Source organism: Ascaphus truei, chromosome 4, assembly GCF_040206685.1.
Source record: "Ascaphus truei isolate aAscTru1 chromosome 4, aAscTru1.hap1, whole genome shotgun sequence".
In the NCBI taxonomy this organism is placed as follows: domain Eukaryota; kingdom Metazoa; phylum Chordata; class Amphibia; order Anura; family Ascaphidae; genus Ascaphus; species Ascaphus truei.
Window position 1 is genome coordinate 107,758,314 of NC_134486.1, and position 24,092 is coordinate 107,782,405.

The window sequence follows — 24,092 nt, forward strand, 5'->3', positions numbered from 1 at the left end:
TGGGCAGCTGACCTGAACACAGATATAGACAGAGAGACTTGGGAAGAAATCTGGGAGACAGCCTCGGAGACCTCCCAATGCACAACAATAAAGGAAAATATTTATAAAATTATGTTCGGCTGGTATCTTACCCCAGCTCGATTAAACCAAATCTACCCTCTGGCATCAGATCTATGTTGGAGAGGCTGTGGTCATAGAGGGGACATGGTCCACATCTGGTGGTCCTGTCCAGAAATTGTAAAGTACTGGGCCAAGGTCCAAATTTTAATAAAAGAGGTCACCGATCTGGAAGTGCCTATTGAACCACTGACCTACCTGCTGGCTGCACCATTGAAGGACATTGTCCGGCCAGTCAGGAAATTGATATCCTTCATTTTTACCGCGGCTCGATGCTGTATTGCGGCCTCCTGGAGGAAGACAACGACGCCGGCACTGGGAACGATCAGAAAAAGAGTCGACGAGGTGATGGTCATGGAGCGGCTCACCGCCATCGTTAGTCAAAAAATGCCGGCATACGAGGACATCTGGGACCCATGGATCTCCAACAATCGGGCCAGACAGCCAACCCCAGTGCTCCAAAGACCGGTCACCCCACCATAGGCGCTCGACCAATGCTCTATAGCTCATACCCCCAAACAGTCAGATGGGTCCCCCTCCCCCCCTCATCCTTCCCCCTCCTCTCTACTCCCCCCCCTCCCCTCACCCCCCCAGTTCCCCCCCCTCTGCCTTCCTTCTCTGAAGGCTTCCCCCCCTTTTCTACGGACAACGGCGGTTGTCTATCTGTTTCCCCCCCCAAAAAAACTGTGGAATGGAAAATGTTAGGCTTTTTTGCACAACACCACTGTATGTATACCTGAATGCCTAATAAAATTGTTTGGAAAAAAAAAAAAAAATGAAAAATTTAGTTATGATTGTGTTAATTTGTCCAATTACATTTGAGCCCCTGAAATAAGGGGACAGTGTATGAAAATGGTTGCAATTCCTAAACGTTTCATACGATATTTTTGTTCAACCCCTTGAATTAAAGCTGAAAGTCTGCACTTCTATTGTATCTCGGTTGTTTCATTTCAAATCCATTGTGGTGGTGTACAGAGCCAAAATTATGAAAATTGTGTCAGTGTCCAATTATTTCCGGACCTAACTATATATATATATATATACACATACATACATACATACATACATATATACATATATACATATATATATATGCAAATATAGCTGTATGCTCATCTGCATGTCTTAGGCAGGTCTGCAACCCCGCCTTTCCCCATTATCACCCAGCATACAGCCCTTCCACTGCAGCAAGGGATTCTGGGAAATGACATGCAAATGAGCACACAGTGTCACTTTTTGCCTCAATAACCATTTTTAACATGGTTCCCTATAGGCTTAAGCTTGCTGCATGGTCACAGCTTTGAGCACAGCCAGGGTTAAGGTGCATACCCAGAAAACCACCCACAGACAGCTGTTTTGACCTTGATGGGTCTCATCAGTGTGGGGTTGATTTTACTGGGAATGCAAGAGAGGCTATGGGATAGGCTAAACCATAATACTGAGTTAAGTTATGGTGAGTAAAAAAAGTGACAAAAACCCTCCACAGGAAAGCAAATATGCAAATATAGCTGTATGCTCATCTGCATGTCTTAGGCAGGTCTGCAACCCCGCCTTTCCCCATTATCACCCAGCATACAGCACTTCCACTGCAGCAAGGGATTCTGGGAAATGACACCACGTATTGGTCCCTCCAGGAAACAGACACCTCCAGTATAGCAAATGTATGAGGTTGTAAGCCGGGAGAGCAGCACACGGGAGCCAAAGTTCTACAGTCAACCTGCAACAGTGCTTGTGGGCAAATGGCGGCCAGAATCTAGCCACGCCCTACGCGTTTTGTCATCAAATGACGACTTCTTCAGGGGTGGCCCTTCAAGCATAAGTCCTCAGTATTTATAGGGAGGTAACCAGCAAATTTAGCCAATAAAGGATTATTGAATTATAGCAGTCAATTTGATCAATTACACATATATATATATATATACACAATTTGAATAGAACAATTATACAGTATACATGAATGTGACTACACAGATTGTAGATATTGTGAGGACCCCATTGATATTTGAGGAGTGATGTATGAACTCTGAAATAAAGCAACATTACTGATGTTATAAATGTAAATAATGAGTGGATAATCACAGGATTAATCAACAAACAAGTAACACTAGAAAATGCATCATGATTGAATTATTGGAAATTATTTCAAGTCAAACAATCTAAAGAATATATTAGAAACTAACTCATTGGATTATAATATATATATATATATCAAATGATATATTTGATATGGTCAGATCTATATCACTTAATTGTTGATGACATCTCAAACAAGGAGATCACTAATTAATTGACACATAGTATGAATAGTTGTTTATAGAACAACATAAATTGGTGATATCTAATTTAAACCAATGACACCCGATTCATTGATCAATAATTACCACCAGAATAATTAACTAATTTGTCACCAGGATATTTACCCATTGTTTGATTGCCAGTATGGAGTCAGAGGAGGCAAAATAGATGGACCCAAAGCAATGACAGAGAAAAGGAAGCGATGGTGACTTGAATTGTGATTAAATGAGTGCATGAAACTATTATAAAAATATTATGAAAATATTATAAAAATTATGTGTAGGTACTGTGATCTAATAAAAATTATGTGTAGATACTGTGATCTAATAAATATATATATTATGTGTTGTGTGAATATTATGAATATTAGTGTATAATGCATGATTAAGTGTATGTGAATGAATATGGGATAAACATAAATTAAATGAATAAATAAAAAATGAAAAAATAAAAATAAATAAATGAATAATAGAAATAGATATTGACCATTTGTGTAAGTGAATCGTAACAAACACGAAAACTGACCGTAACCCTAGATGAATGAATTGAACCACAATGACCAGACAGAAGACCATAGCCCAGAGGGAATGCTAAGCATTCAATCCAGACCTCTGGAGAACACCCATTGGAGGTGTTCAAACTATGGTACTAATGTCAATGTGGTCATTGTGTCCCTTGGGATGAGTGGTATCCAAAATATACATCCAGTAAGTTTCTCGGGTACATAGCTTTTGAAAGCGATCACCTCCCATATAGGAGGGGGGGATGAACTCGATTCCCATGACAGAAAGGGATTTGGGATCTTTGTTATGACTAGTACAAAAATGACGGGAGAGGCTGTGTGTTTGACACCCATTTATAATATTTCGCCGGTGCTCCAAGAACCGCGTACTAAGAGCTCTAGATGTACGGCCTATATATTGTGTGCCACATTCACATGAAATAAGGTACACAACATATTCTGTTAGACAGTTTATATGGTCTTTTATTTCATATGATGTACCATTTGAGTGTGATGTAAACTTATTAGATTTTATCAAGTGTTTACAGGTGAGACACCGGCCTCTTCCACAGCTAACGTTTCCCACCCTTAGAGCCATATTTTGATTAGTAATCTTTTTGGTTTTGAGTTTACTTGGTGCCAACATTGTTTTGATGCTCCTCGGTTTTCTGAACACAGTTGGAGCATATTCAGGTACTAGATGGCCAATAACAGGATCATTGCGTATTATTTTCCAGTGACAATTTAAAATATTTCTAATTTGGTAAGCTGACTGACTAAATTGTGTGATAAATTTTGGTGCATTATTTGATTTGTATTCCTTTTTTCTACTTGCACACAATGATTCAGATTTATTTTTTGATTGTTCCAAAAGTGTATCTCTTTTAATAAGACCTGCATCCTGAAATGCTTTTTTAACAACAGAGGCATCATATCCCTTCTCCAAAAACTTCCTCGATAGATCTCTCCCCTGTGATGTAAAGTCAGAGTCCTCTGAGCAGTTACGCCTAATTCTGTAGAACTGGCTTTTAGGCACGTTGTTTAGCCACTTTTTATAGTGGTTGCTACCATAATGTAAATAGCTATTGGCTGACACTGATTTGAAGTGTCTTCTTGTTTGAATCTGATTTTCTGTGCCAATAAATAGTTCCAAATCCAAAAAGACAATGGTGCTAGGATGTACAGTACTGTATGTGTAAATTTAAGGCCCATCTCATTAATGTTAAAGGATGACAGAATCTCCTCCAGGATATCCCTATCACCATCCCAAATGACAATTTAATCAGTCTGCTCACCAAATTAGAAATATTTTAAATTGTCACTGGAAAATAATACGCAATGATCCTGTTATTGGCCATCTAGTACCTGAATATGCTCCAACTGTGTTCAGAAAAGCGAGGAGCATCAAAACAATGCTGGCACCAAGTAAACTCAAAACCAAAAAGATTACTAATCAAAATATGGCTCTAAGGGTGGGAAACGTTAGCTGTGGAAGAGGCCGGTGTCTCACCTGTAAACACTTGATAAAATCTAATAAGTTTACATCACACTCAAATGGTACATCATATGAAATAAAAGACCATATAAACTGTCTAACAGAATATGTTGTGTACCTTATTTCATGTGAATGTGGCACACAATATATAGGCCGTACATCTAGAGCTCTTAGTACACGGTTCTTGGAGCACCGGCGAAATATTATAAATGGGTGTCAAACACACAGCCTCTCCCGTCATTTTTGTACTAGTCATAACAAAGATCCCAAATCCCTTTCTGTCATGGGAATCGAGTTTATCCCCCCCTCCTATATGGGAGGTGATCGCTTTCAAAAGCTATGTACCGGAGAAACTTACTGGATGTATATTTTGGATACCACTCATCCCAAGGGACACAATGACCACATTGACATTAGTACCATAGTTTGAACACCTCCAATGGGTGTTCTCCAGAGGTCTGGATTGAATGCTTAGCATTCCCTCTGGGCTATGGTCTTCTGTCTGGTCATTGTGGTTCAATTCATTCATCTAGGGTTACGGTCAGTTTTCGTGTTTGTTACGATTCACTTCCACAAATGGTCAATATCTATTTCTATTATTCATTTATTTATTTATTTTTTCATTTTTTCATTTTTTATTTATTCATTTAATTTATGTTTATCCCATATTCATTCACATACACTTAATCATGCATTATACACTAATATTCATAATATTCACACAACACATAATATATATATTTATTAGATCACAGTATCTACAGATAATTTTTATTAGATCACAGTACCTACACATAATTTTTATAATATTTTCATAATAATATTTTTATAATAGTTTCATGCACTCATTTAATCACAATTCAAGTCACCATCGCTTCCTTTTCTCTGTCATTGCTTTGGATCCATCTATTTTGCCTCCTCTGACTCCATACTAGCAATCAAACAATGGGTAAATATCCTGGTGACAAATTAGTTAATTATTCTGGTGGTAATTATTGATCAATGTATCGGGTGTCATTGGTTTAAATTAGATATCACCAATTTATGTTGTTCTATAAACAACTATTCATACTATGTGTCAATTAATTAGTGATCTCCTTGTTTGAGATGTCATCAACAATTAAGTGATATAGATCTGACCATATCAAATATATCATTTGATATATATATATATATTATAATCCAATGAGTTAGTTTCTAATATATTCTTTAGATTGTTTGACTTGAAATAATTTCCAATAATTCAATCATGATGCATTTTCTAGTGTTACTTGTTTGTTGATTAATCCTGTGATTATCCACTCATTATTTACATTTATAACATCAGTAATGTTGCTTTATTTCAGAGTTCATACATCACTCCTCAAATATCAATGGGGTCCTCACAATATCTACAATCTATGTAGTCACATTCATGTATACTGTATAATTGTTCTATTCAAATTGTGTATATATATATATATGTGTAATTGATCAAATTGACTGCTATAATTCAATAATCCTTTATTGGCTAAATTTGCTGGTTACCTCCCTATAAATACTGACGACTTATGCTTGAAGGGCCACCCCTGAAGAAGTCGTCATTTGATGACGAAACGCGTAGGGCGTGGCTAGATTCTGGCCGCCATTTGCCCACAAGCACTGTTGCAGGTTGACTGTAGAACTTTGGCTCCCGTGTGCTGCTCTCCCGGCTTACAACCTCATACATTTGCTATACTGGAGGTGTCTGTTTCCTGGAGGGACCAATACGATGGTACACTGAAGGCGAAGGACCCCTCTTCCGGTTCCGGTTTCACGGAGTTGATCCACGTGACGACGCCATTGACTGCGGACGGACGCTGGTGATTGAGCTGCATGGCACATGAGAGCCTATCTCATACACGCCTATATTTGCTGTACTTTTGTGAGTGGGCATTTGTTAGATTTTATGTTCATTCAATACATTTTTATTATGGTAATGCACTAGGTGTGCGCCTGTTTCTTTCTCTTTCCTTTTTTCTAGATATCATTAGGGACTGGTGATCCCTTTGAAACGGGCTGCAAGAAACCAAAGACATTGCCACTGGAACAGGACTTTATTTATTGAAGGTTTTTTATTACATTTTTCTATTTTTTGACAATTTTTTCTATTTTTTACTTTTTAAATATATTTCTTAGATTTTTATTTTTTCTTTAGGGTTTATTGTCAGGAGATTGTATTGTTATTGTATTTTTTAAAGTTCTATCATAGTGTATCAGCCTACTCTAGCTGCCCCTTCAAGCCTATCCAATTAGCTACTGTCTCTCCTATTAATATCTATAATTAACTGGGTTATTTAGCGGCGCTACTTCATATTGTTTTTTTGTTGTTATATATATATATATATATATATATATATATATATATATATATATATATATATATATACACATATACATACATATACATATTAGTTATGTTTCTCAAGTTAGATTATAGAATACAGTTAACTTACCAGTCACTCTTGTATGCCAAACCATGACACATAAAAAATAAATATGTAAAAGAACTTACTTTTTGAAGCAATTCGAAACATCAGTCCCTTCTGATTTGCCTCTCCAAATGCACCAAGATCGTTTTCGCTGGACTCCATGTTATCCACTAAGTTTCCAGTAGGCAGATCTCCCCTTTATAAAACAGACAAGTGTGGCATTAAAATAAAGAGTTCGCAAACAGGTTTGGACCCTCCGGCATCAAATATTCAGCCATACTAAAGATAGCATCCCACTATTCCTGATATGATGGACTTGAGGCAAGACATATCCAACTCACAAGGTCACAGAGATTAGTGTGTATTAGCCCCTAAAGAGTGACCCAATGAGAAAATAATCCATTATTCAGATTTCGTACAGTGACTACTTCAATGTGCTGGGCTGAAGGAGTGGCTCAGTGAGCAAGGGGAATCAAGGCTCTACAGCAGTGATTTCCAACCTTTTTTGTTTGGAAAACCCTTGAAGTATTTAGAAAAATCTCGGGGGACCCCTATCTGGCTGACACATATTAAGTTCGACAGGGGTCAGTCACAACATTTCACACCTCACGAGCCACCTCTATTTCCCACCCTCTACCCATGTATTTCTCTCCCATCCATCTCACTAACTCTCCCCCCTGCCGCCTCGCATGTATTTATCCCTTGCGTCTCACTCTTACTCCCTCTTTTCCTCACTCCCTCCCTCCTGCCCCACTCTTCTCTCACTCGCCCCTACCTTCTGTCAATTACCCCACTCTCTCTCAATCCACCCTACAAAATACATACCATAAAACCCTACCCCCAGGGGGGGGGGGGTCTGTGGTCCATAGGAGGAACCCCTGAGACTGCTTCCACGGAACCCTGGTTGGGAATCACTGCTCTACGGTTTTGTTTAGAAAAAGAAATGTATTGAGCCAATAAAAGGGTGATAGAGCGGCCGAAACGTAGTGTTCTCGCGGCTCAAATAATTAATTTTCCTAAACAAACCCGGAGTGCCTGGATTCCCTTTTCTGCTTTGGATAATTTCTTGGATTATTTACAGGTTTTCCCTGGGATCAGCACCGGTCGGTAACCGGTCGGTAACGGTATGGATTTTCTTTATTGTTGGTGTGAAGCATATATTCCTATTTTCCAGTGCGTAAAGGCGCAGACTGATAACAATGACACAGAGTTTGAAGGGGAGTCTGGTTTAAATCCCTGTGTCAGCTCCTGTGACCTTCGGCAAGTCACTTTATCTCCCTTTGCCTCATATTGTTTGTAAAAATCCTATGTCCTGCGAACCACACACTATACTGTAATTGTGAAGCGCTTTGAGTCCCATTGGGCGAAACGCGCTATATGAAATAAAGTTATTATTATTATAATGTCCTTAAATCCAACTATTCCGTGAGGCAGTCATTTTGCAATACAAAAAGTGCATCTGTATAGCTTGAGGAATCCACCTTAAAATATAAATACTTTTTTTTAACTAGTGCACATGGCCTGTGATGTTAGCCAAGGCTTTTCACACATCTTTTTGAAGGTATTCAGGATGGCAGCAAGGTACTAAAGAACATCATTGACCAACATTATTGTGGCCATTAAGGTGAAATGGCCTGTATGTGGGTTATTTAATAGTAACAAAACACAGAACCCCAGCAAGCTCTTTTTGGGAACCCCTGAGCCCCCTCAAAATATATATATATATATATTATATGTATATAAGTGTCAAAAAGGAGTTCTATTGAGCGTGGCATATGTATACAACAGACGACAGAGAAGCCCAATGTTACATCCAACATGACAGAAATACAGAGAGATATAGATCCAATGTGGTCTTTCTCTCTCCTAATAGAGGTAAATGAGAATTTTAATCCTAATAGAGGTATATTAGTATTTTATCTGGTATTGTTAGGACTTGCGAACGGGTGTCTGCCTTGTTGTGGCTCGCAAGCTTACAATGCTTTGGCCAAAGGGTTAAACTAAATGACCCTTTTTCAAGAGAATATATAAGTATTTTACTGTGTATTTTTGTCAAGTTGGATGTAGCATTGGGCTTCTCTGTCATCGGTTATTTAATAGTAACTTAAAGTCTAAGAAATGTAATAGGTGAAAGGATTTGTGTAACTTTAGCTTACTCGACATAAAGTTCTAATGTTCCATAAACTTTCTGACTACTGGCAAGCTTTCTAAAGCACTTAATGCCACTGGGTTTCTAGATCCCCAAAAGAGATACACACACAAAAAAAAAAAGGAGAACAATGAGAGCCCCACACAATTATGGTACCTACCTCCAAACCAGTATAATAAACTATGGAAGACATGCTATATTATTGTTTCCTGCTCTGCTGCTACTTACTCTTGCACTGCCATCCCCAGCTCCTGAATCTTCTTCTCAATAGCAGTTTCAACTTCACTTTTTTCCAGTGAATATTCCACAAAAAAGGCTTCCAAAATAAATGCTACAAAAATGCTGAAAAATTGGGAAATATATATTTAGTTTAAACATCTGCTGCCCAACCCCCTAGCACACAGCTAGCCTGACCCTGTCATATTTTAAATGTTAATCAACATTATTATATTATCTCTCCCTCTCCAAAGAAAGAGAAATACACACACACACACACACACACACACACACACACACACACACACACACACACACACACACACACACACACGATGACTGTACAGTGAATGGCTATCAGAGATCAGCAGCAACTTGGAATGAGCAAACATTACATTTTTTTATGCATTAATGGCCCACCACTGTATATTCAATCTGTCTAGGATTGGCTGTACATCTAAATTTCTTTCAGTTTTAGTTGGTTTGTCTGAACGGTTTGTCATCTCAAATGTTCAGAAATGAGCGCCCCGTTGTATGCCTCCCACTTCTACCAGGTTATTAGCTTATACGTTGTGAGAGCAGCTGGGATTCTAGTGACATTCACTGGGGCTTTGGACATATATGTAATATATATAATGTATACCCTGTTCATTTATGTAACTGTATTTGTAACCATGTATTATTTGTCCTAACTCTGTGCCCAGGACATACTTGAAAACGAGAGGTAACTCTCAATGTATTACTTCCTGGTAAAACATTTTATAAATAAATAAATATGTGTTGTATGTAAAAATCATAATCGTACTTCAGAGGATGAAAATATTTGAAAGTATCAATTCATTCTTTAAGCATTCTGCTACATACAGTAGGGTACAGAATCGTTAGGGAGTTGTATGTTTGGAGTTAAGAGTATAGTGCTGCTGTGTATTGGTTTCCAGTGGGTAGGGGGACTGATTGGTCTGGGGAAGAAAGCATTGCTCTCGAAATCTTTTCTATCTGATCGACAATATTTGTATCTACCACTGAATTATATTTTTGCTCAGTTGTGGGAGGCCAACAACTCATTACTCAAAGTGTTTCATACCTACCTTTATTTGTATACTGTAGGCTGGACGTTTTGTTATTATTTAATTAGCAGATTTTTACAAGCTGACTGCAAACAGGTTAATTTTGAACTTCACTACTAAACGGAACGGTGCCAATTGCCGACCACAAATCGCAGCATTTCGCAGCAGATATTGCGCATGCTGATCACAATGATTTTAGTCACTCAGAACACAAGGAACAAAACTCACTTGATGATCATGATGACGATGACTACATGGAAGGCAATGAAATAAATCTTTACTGCCGGATGGGTCACCAGAGAAAATCCAGTAGCCAGAAGTATGACATTAAAGAAATATATAACATACAAAAATATAGACACTTTAACAAAACCCAGCAGATGCTTAAAGAAATACAATAACCACTCTGCACCTTTTCTACACACTTGCATTTTCATTTCCCCAAGTATACCAATTTGATTGGAAATTACATAGTTACATAGTGGATGAGGCTGGATCCCCCCCCCTCACCCCCCCCACCCACACAAAAACTCGACATGTACAGTAGGTTACATTTAGCTAAAAGAGATACTCATCCTAGATTTGTACTTCTATTGATTTAGAGGAAAGCAAACAAAAACAAAATCCCAGTGAAACATCCTTCAATTCTGTCTTATAAGGGGGAAAATAAACTCCTTCCGTGTATGTTGTTCCATAGATAGGGTGTGCTTTTATTCCACTGGTTCAGTTATATTAAAAATGGCATACACTTGGGATGAAGGGACAATCCTATTTAATGAGTCTTTACAGAATGCCTTTATTTCTGTCCAGAAATCTTGAATCACAGTCCAATTCCATAGACAACAAAGTACTTCAGCCTCTAGAGAACCTTGGGTTCCTCGGGCATTCCAAAAGGGTTCCCTGCAATTTTCTGGTCATTTGAAAATTGTACCAAATGCAGAAGAATTTACAATGCATCTGATCTCATACGCGCTATTAGAGAGGGTTGGGGTTCCTTACAATGCATCTGATCTCAAATGGAGTAGTGCACGTTCTATGCAGGATGTTATAATGCATTTCCTGACACATTGTCGATGGGATAAGTTTAAGTGACCTATTGAATTGGCATAAGATATCCTCCAGATTAATATCTGGTCAGTCTTTTAGCCAGTTACTTATTCCTGTTTTATAGCAATCATACCAATATATTTTCCTTAAACAATTTTAAATGTTTAAAGTAGATCATTTCTTAAGATGTGTCAAGTGAAAAAGAGAGTCTAACTGAGGGTCCTCTGCTGGTGATAAATTGTTAAATATCTCTTATGTCATGTCTACAGGAAAAACTGTTATTATTATATCTAGCTTGTAAATATGTGAAACAATGTGAGTTGGGTGTGCCATGCGAGTTGGGTGTGCCAAATTTATCTTTCAGTTCCTGGAATGTGTCAATGGAATGGTCCAGTTTATGTAAAAGCGGTCTTATATTGAAGATACCCTTTTTTACGCCAAATTTGTGGATGGATTATTTACTTTACGCTCTTAAAATTGCATATTTTGGGACAGAGAGACAACAGAGAACTGGCCATTATATAGGATGGAAAAATCGTTACCCCCCGAGGTTGTTCGGGCAAGGCGTGGAACAATGAGTTTTTCTTATAGATAATAGGTACTGAAAAACAGACAAGTTAAAAATCTAAAGCTGAGAAAGAAGGTGATCCCTTCCCCCCTAATCCCCTCTTTTCCTATGTATTTGTCTGGTCAATTTATTATTTAAATGTGTTATTAGTAACTGTTAATGTGACCCCATCATTACTGTTCAGATTTAAATGTAAAGTGGGCTCGATTGGCCCATATGTTATACAATGCGAAAAATGCTAGATGTGGTCCTGAATGTTCCCTTTTTATCTTCTTTATCCCACTGAAAACTGCTAATAAAATTAGGTTGAAAAAAATATATATATATTGCAGAATTTGTTTAATGAATGGTAGGCTTAATGACTTGAGGGTGGGAGGCGGGAGAATGACAGAGAGGGGGGGAGCATTACAGAGAGGGGAGAGAGAATGAGGGGGAGAGAAGGGGTGAGTTACAGATGGAGAGATGGGGGAAGAAGAGTGAAAGGGAGACAGGGGGGAAGAATAACAGAGAAAGGGGGGAGTATGTATGAATGTCACAAAAAATCAATTAGGTATAACATTTACATTTTTCAGTTGGATAGAAAAGAAAAATCTGAAAGAGAATTGTATGTGTGTGTGTGTGTGGGGGGGGGGGGATAGGGGGGAGGGCGCGCAAGCTGAAGGTTCGCCTTGGGCGCCAAATACCCTTGCACCGGCCCTGCCTATTCGCTCTTACAGCGCCTGCCTGGCATTAAGCACATTGCTAACATTGCTAAGCCTGATGTCTACAAGTACTCTTAAATCCTTTTCATCAAGGATGGACAGCATTTTCCCCCTTGAAGTTTGTATGTAGCCTGCTTATTTTTGCTTCCACTTTATCCAAGTCTTTCCATAGAGACATTACAGCATACTCTGATTTTAGTACCTTGCATAATTTTGTGTTGTCAGCAAAGATGGAGACTTTGCTCTCTAGGCCAACCTCAAGGTCATTTCTAAAAAGTTAAAAAGCATTAGCCTTCGTACCGAACCTTTAGGTACTCAACTTATACCTTTGGCCCAAACTGAAAAGTTTCCACTTATGACAATACTCTGTTTATCCTTTAACCAGTTTTCAATCCAGGTTCAAATATTTTCACCCAGACCAATTTCCTTTATTTTGCACACTAACCTCGTGTGGCACCATATTCAAAGCCTTTGCAAAATCTTAAGTATACCACATCAAATGCTTTACCCTGGTCTAAATTTCTACTTATTGATTCAAAGAAATAAAAAGGTTAGTTTAGCACGACCTATCCCTCATAAATCCCTGCTGACTATTACTAATAATATAAACCTACAAGTTGCTTCCCCACTATTTAGGTCAGGCTTACAGGTTTGTAAATCCATGGCTGCGATCAAAGTCATGTTCTTCAAAAAACTCCTTTTGACTAATGTGTACTTCTATTATAAATGCTTGTTTTACAATGCCTGTGCATGGTATGCACTATACAAAAAATATATACATACATATAATTTATCGCCCTTTGAAGCTTTGGTTGCAAAATAATCTTAGTAAAACCATCTTTGCAATGATCAATGGGCAGGAAAAAAAAAGGATTTCTACCAATTAGTGACTATGTACAGTATATAGTATAAAAAGGATATCATGCCATTGGTTGACAACGGTGAGCTCCACAAGTACAATGAAGGCAGATCCAATGTCATTGAAGTTATTCCTGCAGTATTTGCTCTTGGCAAAGGCAGAGCCCTTTAAGGCTGGGGCCCCACATTCTTGAGCGTGAGGGTCAGTGGAATTCTCTGGGAAGAACCTGATTTTTCCATTGAACACTTCCATTCCAACTATAGCAAACACATAGTATATTGCCTTAAAAAGAAATACAGGGTGTTAATCCATACATATCACTACAACGCAGAGAACCCCAAACCATACAATCAGCAAGGGCATCGTCCTGCATCGTAGTTTTGGAAACAGTTTTGGGATTTTCCAACTCTGAGTAACAAACAAGCAAACAAAAGGTGCTAGATCATAAAGAAAATGGGATTAAACAAACCAGGTGGAGACCACCATGCGTATATGCAGTTCCTATTATTTCAATATAGTACGCGGCTGTTTTAGTTTGTCATACTTTTGTATGCAGCAGAAGATTTATCTTTTCCTGGATAAACTCAATAGTACCAAGTGAATTTGTTTTAACTGCGCAAAACATGTAATCAATTAGTTAAAAAAAATATTTTTTTTAGAACTGTAGCATTTGCTAAACAGCAAATACAGTATAACATAATATTTGGAGAACTTCAACAGAAGTGTAATGTACTTAATTAGCCAAGAGTTGCATTCCACCCAAATATAAAGTTGTTTATTATGGGAGGATTCCTTATAAAAAGTGTAATTTTCTGTAATGTAAAATGTGAAAAGAGAAACTTACTAAGATAAGTCCACAGAAGGTCAGCATTGTTGGCAGGATATTTATCAACGTATTCACGATGACTCGAAATCTGAAAGACAAAGTTCACTGGATGTATGTGTTATTAATACATTTTGCTCATCAAAGTCAAAAGAATATGATACACAAAGTTATTAGCAGCTCTAACCACTTTCTGCTCAGTACAAAATCTAGTTATATATATATATATATATATATATATATATATATATATATATATATATATATATATATATAATTACTTGTGAGCACATTCACATGTCTGCAACCCTGCTTTTCATCATTATCACCTCAGTGCTTCCATTGTATCTGGAAAACCTTTTGCCTTAAATGCATTATTACATGGAACCCTTAAGCCAACACAGCTTTTAAACACAGTGTTGAATGTATGGTGCTCAAGCACAGGGACCTATGAGGTTAATAATAAGGAGAGAAGAAGTACTGGGAAATAATAAAGGCCTAAACCTTGTGGTTATATGGGCTTCTTGATAAAGTGCATTTTGACTGCACGAAACGCGTAGAAGGTTGCAACCTTCCGTTTTTATGACCATTTAATAAAGATTTTTTTGCCAGACCTGCTATCACCCTATTTTGGCTGTGCGCTGCACACACACAAATCTGCACTGGACAGCTTTTAAACACAGCCTGGGATCAGATGCAAACCCTGTAAACACACTCACATACAGCTGTTTTGACCTTTTGGGTCGTATCTGTGTGAGGTTGGTTGTACTGGCTTTGCATACTATAATAATTAAATCTATTAGATGAAAAAAATTACTTACACAGACAGAGATCCTGACATGACCCTTTTCTATTGACCCTGTACAATGGCTATATCCAACAGGAAGTTATGTGCTAAGGTCATACAATTGAGATAGCAATTTTGACTCTGTACATATTATGGTCTATATTTACAAAGGAGTGCTATGGCTTAAGACATTCAAATAATTGGGCTGTAACGTATCATCTGGTGTCCAAAGGTGTCTTATATTATAGTAGCACTTAGTAAACTTAGCTATAAGTCTACGCACATTAAATAGAAACAGCAAGTTTTGTGCTATGACTATTGCCCAATGATCCATATATATGCATAAAATAAAACACATTATTTCATGTGTACTCAGGGCTTCTGACAGGGGGGGAGAGCCGGGACAAGTGTCCCGGGCCTGGCGACTGCGAGGGGCCCGGCCGACCAGCGCTGGAAGTTGGGCCCCGCCAGAGGTCAGGCTTAACTCCTCGCAGCTGCAGGGCCCAAGCTCCCGCGGGCCTGGCTTTCTCTCCCGCCAGCGCCAGGGCCTCTGATTGCCGCCGGGCCTCCAAATCTTTTGCCGGTGCATGCTGGAAGCTGGGCTCGACTTCCGAGTGGGTCTAGCTTCCAGTGGTGGGAGAGAGGCTCGGTGTGGAGGAGAGGTGGGAGAGAGGCCCGGCAGCAGATGGGGAGAGAGGCAGGCACGGTATGGGAGAGGCCTTAGAGGTATGTGTGTGTGGTGTTATTGAATTGTGTGGGGAGGGGGGAGTTATTGAATTGTGTGGGGAAGGGAGGGGGATTATTGAATTGTCTGGGAGGGGGGTTATTGCATCGTGTGGGATGGTGGGTTATTGCTTTGTTTGGGAGGGGGGTTTATTGCTTTGTATGGGAGGGGGGTTATTGCATCGTGTGCGAGGGGGGTATTGTGTGGGAGGGGAGTATTGCATTGTGTGTGGGAGGGAGGGTTATTGCATTGTGTGTGTAGCCCCGGTCCCCTTGGGCTCCCAGAGACCCCCCTTCCTTGCCTTTATAGCGGTCGCGGGTGCCCCACAGCAGCCAATCGCATGGCAGAGCTTCCCCCGCAGAGAGATACATTTTGGTGCGCTTGGGAAGGACAAGTCAGTCAGAGCTGGGAGCAAGTTAGGGAAGGGTGTGTGTACAGAGCAGTATCCCCTGCACTAGGCCAGGTTAACCCCACCTAGGCCCCAGATAGGTCCTGAGACATAACCCAGATTGTGGTTGCGACAGGGACAGGCCCTAGGTAGGGACCCTGTCCCTTTAGTTATTGCTGAGTTCAGGGACACAGTTCACCTGCTGTGCAGCCCTGATTATCGTGTCTGGACGCAGACCATCACTCAAGATAGAGACTATCTTCCTGGTGGGATTGTCCGGCGGGACGCCACCCCACGCATCAAGAGCGGAAGCATCGTGGATCACGCTTTTGGATCCATCAGCCAATGAGTGTGACAGTGGGATTGAGGGGGGTAAGTGTGGCTCGCAGAGCCGTCGATGCAGGAGGGAGCCAGGTCAAAACTCTAGTCCAGGGCCCCAGGAAATCTGTTGACGGCCCTGTGAGTACTATATGTTTAATGGCACCTCCTAGAGCCATGAGCATGGCTCTTTGCTCCTTACAATATACAGGTGTGTACAATTTTTCATACTGAATACAAAATCTGTACATTCGAATAAATAGCAGACTAGCAAATTCCCACTTGCTGAGCCAATTTTGGCATAGTGACTAGAGACTAGAGTTCTTTAGTGACTGAAATCCAGACAGTCAAATGTAATCATCTGCTTGGTCTCAGTATATTATATACCTCTGAATGCTGTCAATGATCCTAATCAGCCGGAGAACTCTCAGGATGAAAACAATGTCCAGGACCTGCTGGCTGTTATACTGACTCACTGTGAAATAGAAAAGAGGCTCTGGTTAAAATCCCTGCCCATTGCAATCAGTGCATTGCTGCAGTGATTAAAGAAGGGCTTGCAACACACTGCAGAGAGGATCAAACGCGGCACATCCCGGGGTCACTTGGTAGCTGTTTATTATTAACGAACAAAACCATGGTGCCAATAAAAAAAAACTAATTTCTTAAATTAACAGCACAATATATTTTTAATGAAGGAGTGAGAGAATGAGAACGTGTCTGGTCTCAGGCTGCCTCCCGGATTGTAATTAGTGAAAAGTTTGTGAAATTCAACAGTTTCCAACCGTGTCCTGAAACCCCACACACTCTATTACACTTTAGCAATTAATTGTTTCACAGATTGTTCATAGTGTGGTTCACACAAAAGATGGCCGCTTTGCTTCATCCCCAGAAGCTCAGCACTGTGTCCTGCTGAACATCCGTCTATCTTTATGGCTCTGCTCGTTTTATCATCTAATGGAGCAGTCACATCGGGGAATGGAAGTGAATTAATGGCAGTAGCATATTTAATAGGTGACTTTTTTCTTAGGGGGATTTTTTTAATAGTGCTTGCTTGCCTGGCTAGTTCTATTTTTTAAATATATTTTCTTGTGAAATATGAATTCCTTTCCATTCAGTGTATGGAGGGGACACATTAACTACATAAAATGAACAGGCTGCAGACTATGTATAGAATTCAAGACTCAGGATAAAACACATACCAGATTTCAATCCTGAGTTGACTATTGTGGCAATCAGAGCTGCAACGATGATAAATGTGTCAAACCTGCCAAATCAGAAAAGGGAAAAATAGCTTTACTAAAAGAAGCATACGCCCACTCCTTTTATTTCTCTCCAAAATCTGCCACCAGATGCTAAGCACTACCCTTAATCACAAAGCTAAATGCAATCAAACTAAATATTACTTCTAATATAGAAGGGTCCAAAGAGCTTTTATTTCTTTGCTTTAATTTAGTTCCAGTATGGAGGTTATGTTGGAACTCACTTCCATTCCTTGCAGGAATCGGCCTCTTGGAAAGTTCGACCACTTCTTGCAAGTGCGACGTTCAACATGTAAGGCCACTATTCAATGTGCTGTGAAGTGGCCTTCTCCTTGTTTGAGTAGATTGCAGCTCTGTTTATTTGCACGGGCTTAAGTCTTCCTGAGCAAAGAGGAGCCAGCTTCACAGCATACTAAATAGAAACCAAAAATCCAAAAGCAATGGCCACAGACAACCACTCCCAGTATCAAATGTGGCAACATCAAACATAGAATTTCCCCCAGGGAAGTAACCATCCTAATATCGCCTAATCACATATACTCTTCTCATTGCCTGCCTCTTTATTAGTAAAGGGATTAAGTTTTACAATTACCAGGGTCCACCGTGGCAGTCGTCCTCCCTTGGCACAGGCTTGTCAATGATAGCTCATTTACATCTGGCTGAAAACCAGGAAGTGTCCTCACTTTGCCCTTTTCCAAGATGGAGGATGTAATTGGATGCACCTGTCCTTGGGCTTTAAGTAGCAGCCATTTACTCCCAGTCAGTGCCCGAGCAAGTTGTTTGATCCTTGTGCTCCTGGACCCAGTCTGGTTTCCTTCTTTTGGCTGCACTTATAATGCCGTCGCCGGAGACAGCGTCGCGACGTCACACTGCGGTCGCTGTAAAAATCAAATTGACTCGACTTCCAGCGATCGCGACCAAGCCATCGCGTCGCTTCTACTATAAGTGCACGCAAGGGTGGCAATACATTTGTTTTGCCGCGACGTCGCTGGCACTATAAGCGCAGCCTTACTCTGTGCCTGTGCTGTACCTCTGCCTGGATTCTCTCTGCTTCTCTCCTTCTCTGACCTTGGAACCGTGAACCAGACTACGCTGCCGCACCCTGCCTTGACATTTCCCTTGATCAGGACTCAGTCCCATGACCTGTGGACCGTTCCCATATCCTGCCCCAGCTCTGCGGGTCGGCCACCAGACAAGCAACATCACAATAATACACTTTCTGAAACCTATAAAACAAATAAACAGCTAAAGCCAGAAAAAAAACAAACAAGTTTGGTAACTTATTTTTAACTAGAAAACTGGGCACTCACTGTGTCTACTCTGGAAACCATTCGATAAATTAGAAAAACATGATTCTCCCACCACAATTTAGTGGACGATGCACTATACAAGTCCGATTTACTCAAATCTATCAGATTACGCTTACAAGACTGTGTAAAAAAAAAAGCCACTGGCTGCTGAGATCCTGAAACCTTTGGTAAGATGTAATTCTACTAAGTCAATAAAATATAAACATCCCAATGTAACTCGCTACCTTGAAAATATTCAATAACTCTCAAAGTGAAGCACTTTACCCATTAATGTTATGTTAACAAATGTCAATCTTTTCCATGGGTACATGGGATTCCTAGTTTATGAGATGTTTAAAGATGTGGGGAATTATGGCATAATACTGCAATTACTATCCCAAAAGAATACGGGAAATATGTGGTGGTTGACCCTTTAACCATAAACACAAAGGGGAATCTCATCAAGTCCCAAAACTGGTTATCAGTAACTTCTATTCATTTATGACTGATAAACCCAATAGGAGCTTTGGGAATCATGGCAAAAGTTACATAAATGGGATTAATCTCAAAAAGTAAGTAAGAAAAAGTGTAAAAATCCTCCAATGTATCTAATTACTATGGAAACAAACTTTTGAAGAAAAAAAATACTTACTGTATTTGATAATTGTTTTAAAAATGTGCCATCGCCTTCATTTAACCTTTTATCACTAATATTTTATTCATTTGTTCTGGGGGGTTTTCTTTATTAAATTTGGAAAATTAAAAAGTACATAAAAAAACACAAAAAAAAAAAAACTTACCAGTTCCAAAACTGGTTCTTGGCAAAGAATGTCCTGGGATCGTATGTGTAGAGTTTGAGAAGTATTTCAGCAATATACAATGAAAGAAATCCCCACTCTGCATAGGATATCATTGGGTTTTTTTCATCCATGGCAATAAAAATTGCATTCACTAGAATGATCACATCGTAAGCATAAACAAATCCTCTGCAATGGGGGAGAAAAGTTGTATATTAAGTACAGCCCCACTTACTTAGTCTAAACATGGGTTTCTCAAATATTTCCTACTTGCAGACCATTTCAATGTAAATAATTGTGAGGAATACCAAGATATACATATCAAAATATCAATAAACACACACAAACAAAAATAATATATATATATATATATATATATATATATATATATATATACACTGTGTTCGACAAACCTATACATCTGCACGCCCCGGGCGAGTGAATATAACACCGTGGCAAGCTCCTATTGGCCCAAACAGCACACGTATTTTTTTTTAATTTTTCCCCGCTCGCGCTGGAGGAAAAAAAAAAAAAAAAGCCGGAGGCGGGTTCATGTTGCTGCAGGAGCTTACCCCGCCTCCGGCTCCCTGAGCAGTGCCCTCCCTCCTCCCTCGCCTCTCTGAGCACATTTCTCCTCCCCGTAACAGCCAGAGAGTGCCTCCGCAGGCCCCCGCATATCCCCAATGGCCCCTGCATACCTCCCAATGCCCCCCGCTTACCCCCAATGTGTGGAGTGGGAGTGGATATAAATGGTGTGGGTGGGTGTGGAAATGTGAGAGTTAGTAGCACAACTAAAAGTGTGTGTGGATACTAACTCTCACATTTCCACACCCACCCACACCATTTATCTTCTTCCTGGGGGTGTGTGATCCCTCTGGGGATCGAAACGTCGGATTTTTGTGTCTGTTTCAATACATTATTTTGCTGACTTACCTCTGAGTGCTATATCTCTTTGCTGTTCTGCTGCATGGTAACGTACTCTTTACATTATTTATGGGACTAGCACCAGGCCTTTCTGGATATCTACATTGGAGTGCTTGCTGCTTTTTACACACACACACACACACACACACACACACACACACACACACACACACACACACACACACACACACACACACACACACACACAGAAATGAACAAACTAAATGGACCGGGTCTGAAAAGCAGCACATTGCTAACCAATTTTCTGCACCGACTTGCTGACCGTGTTACAAAAAGCAACAGGCTGCAGGTGAGAATTTTGATAAACAAAAATAAAGGGGTCCGGGAACCACCACCAAAGTCATCTGGGAGAAACAAGGGACAACAATTGATAACTCCTGGACTAATGTATACCTATTTTTTTATCCAACCTGGCTATATGTCATTATAAAATTCCACACTATTTTGTGATGCTAAATGTATTTTGGGGCCTCGTGCGCTGCTGTGAATTTATAGAACTTCTGCCTGACCAGTCTGGGATCCTTCTTTACTCGGGTTTAGTGTGTTCTGCGAGATAGCAACTAATGGATCCAGTACGTTGTACTGCTCAGCTTCCAAGATTTAATATGAAAAGCCATTAAACACTCCGGCATAAACCCCTTTGCTTCTAAAAATGACAAGATCTTTGAAATAATGCATGTCAAAACTTGCACTACAATTTTATTCCATGTAAGGATACCAGATTTTTAGGTGCATAAAGTTGGACATGTAAAAGAAAATTGAGATAGTGTGTTGTACAGCTTCCTTGAACCTTCTGCAAGCAGCATTAGAAGGTAAATGTCTTCAGAGGCATTGTATTGGAGATTAATATACAAACTGAACTGGATACAAATGGTGCACTGCTAGAGAGAGGGCAGGGCTCAAAAAGGGGTGTGCCAGAGCCTGTTTCAGAAGAGGAAGGGGATGTGACTCTGTAAATGGTTGCTATAGAAAGAAAAAATTCTTGTTACATTATAATACATAAAAAATGTCAGTTGTTTAAAAAAAAAAAAAGATTTGCTACAAGTATTTTCTCATTGTAGAGAACTGATTTATTAAAAAAAAAAACACTCATGTTGGATATTGCTTGAACTGCAGCTTTAAGTTGTTCTGTAAAGAAAACAAATTCACCCAAACAATGGAGTCATTCTGGTTTAGGAAAGATTCCCCAGTAATGTACTGGTGCAGAAATTGGGCCCTGGTCTTGGCAGTCAATCAATAAGAGAAGCGCTGTACGTCATAGTGACGAACCTTTATCCAGTGCCTTGCTGGCAATGGGTGCCATTTTAATTACAGATGGCACTATGACATTGTAAGCAATACATGGCTTAACTTCTCCTAAACTGGGAGGCTCTTTGTAATAAGAAAGGAGTGGCTCTACTGTGAAGTTTTAGTTCAGGTAAGACGAAGAAATAACACACTATTGACATGCTGCTTTAATAAATGGCAAGCTCTGCTTACTTGTGTTGAACGATTCGGCGAACTAAGCGACTCACTGCAGACTTGTACAAATAAGGCATCCAGCGCTCAAAGGGATGCATGCGTGTTTTCACTGTGATAACCTTAATGTTTAGGAGGTCAGCCAGGCGTATGAAAGCATCCTTTCCTAAGGGAAATAAGAACACACCGCTATCATCGTGTCCTTCCCCATATAAAATAAATTATCTAGAAAAATCACATAACATCTATACATTACGGTCCATGTTTACTAAACAGTTCTACTCCATAGGAAACCATCCAGCATGACTTAGTAAATACAACCCTTCACAGACCATTCAAGTGAATACTGTAGGCTGTCCAAGGTCTCCCAGCACAGGTGTATTATGCAGAACCACTGCTATAGCTCTTTGTTACCCATTCACTTGAAAGGGGCTGTACAGTGTCTCCCAGTATGATTGGTCCCGTATGGAGTTGCATTTCTATATACATAACATATGCACACTGTTTAATAATCATTGAAACATTTATGGCAGCGGAGACTAAAAGTTTGAAACAGTGGTCTATTAACCAAATGTAAAGAAAGCTAAAACCTAGGGAAAAATAATGTGTACTGACCACTGTGACTGGAGCAAACGTGTGGAACCCTAGTGAGGCTGGCGAGTGCAATCCAATGTTCTGGGTGTGTAATGTCATCGCTGCTAAGGGCTCAATATACTGTGTATGATCAGCCTAAGAGATATCTTAATATACAATACAATACTATGTGAGTTTTGCACTTTTCTTTTAGGTTTTGTTTCTATACATGTGGAGTGCATTTTATTATTTTGTTTCCTTTAAACTCGTTCCCTTGCACCCCAAGTCACAGGACAGTCAGAAATGATAGTATATACCTGGAAATAAGAATGAACTCACTTAGGCCCAGATCCAGAGGTCTGTTAATGATTTAATGAGGCGCTAACCTAAGTTAAGTGGTAACGTGTATCCTCAAAGCTCATTAACACAGTGTTAAGTGCCATTGATGGTCGGGAGGGCATAGCGTTAACTATTATGGTCGTTCTATAAAGATGGATGTTAGGTTTTCTAGGGAGAGGCATTAGCAGCAGAGAGGGTGGAGATGTCCCTTTATAGATCATTTGTGACACCTCACCTAGGTACTGTGTACAATTCTGGAGACCACATCTCTGGAACGATGTAAATAAATTGGAGATTGTAAAAAATTTAGAAAAAGAGCTACTAAGATGGTGCATGAGCCACAGCACGAGTATTATCAGGAAATACTACAGGACTATAATATGTACATCTTAGAGGATAGAAGGGGGGATTTGTTAGAAACTTTCAAATATATAAAGAGATTCAACAAAGTACAGAAGAAAAGCATATTCCAAAGAAAGAGGAGTGCTAGAAGAAGAGGTCATGCTATGAAGGTGGAAGGTGGCAGGCTAAGGAGAAACGTGAGGAAGTTCTATTCTACTTCACAGAAAGGGTGGTAGATTAGTGCAATAGCCTCCCAACAGACGTGGTAGGAGCCAATAGGGAATTGACACATGCTTGGAATAGACATAAGGCTGGGGTCTGAGGGTTTTACATCAGATAAGGAAGTGGGCAGACAAGGTGGGCTAAGTGGTTCTTATCTGCTATCAAATTCTATGTTAGGGCTAAGGGTATGCAAAATATATCAACAGTGGTCTGTTAAAGTAGAGCTATAACAAAACTGGGCACACATGAAACACATGGGGTATATGCTAATTTGATATGCAAGGTACATTGAAATTATTTTAATTAGCATGAATCCCTGGTGTGTTCAGTTTTGTACACAGCCGTGTACAAAGCTGAACACA

The 24,092-nt window shown here is 39.7% G+C and overlaps 1 protein-coding gene across 1 annotated transcript in view; it reads right to left on the reverse strand.

The window, feature by feature from the left end:
* Positions 1–24,092, reverse strand: part of LOC142493003 (two pore channel protein 2-like) — a 79,914-nt gene that overhangs the window by 9,406 nt on the left and 46,416 nt on the right. Inside the window, exons 10-18 of the mRNA XM_075596362.1 lie at positions 22,276–22,420; positions 19,855–20,040; positions 17,706–17,770; positions 16,894–16,981; positions 14,311–14,380; positions 13,529–13,748; positions 10,520–10,610; positions 9,237–9,350; positions 6,943–7,055 (exon numbers count right to left, since the gene is read on the reverse strand). Of these exons, the coding sequence (XP_075452477.1) occupies positions 6,943–7,055; positions 9,237–9,350; positions 10,520–10,610; positions 13,529–13,748; positions 14,311–14,380; positions 16,894–16,981; positions 17,706–17,770; positions 19,855–20,040; positions 22,276–22,420 (1,092 nt within the window). The remainder of the gene's footprint in view (positions 1–6,942; positions 7,056–9,236; positions 9,351–10,519; positions 10,611–13,528; positions 13,749–14,310; positions 14,381–16,893; positions 16,982–17,705; positions 17,771–19,854; positions 20,041–22,275; positions 22,421–24,092) is intronic.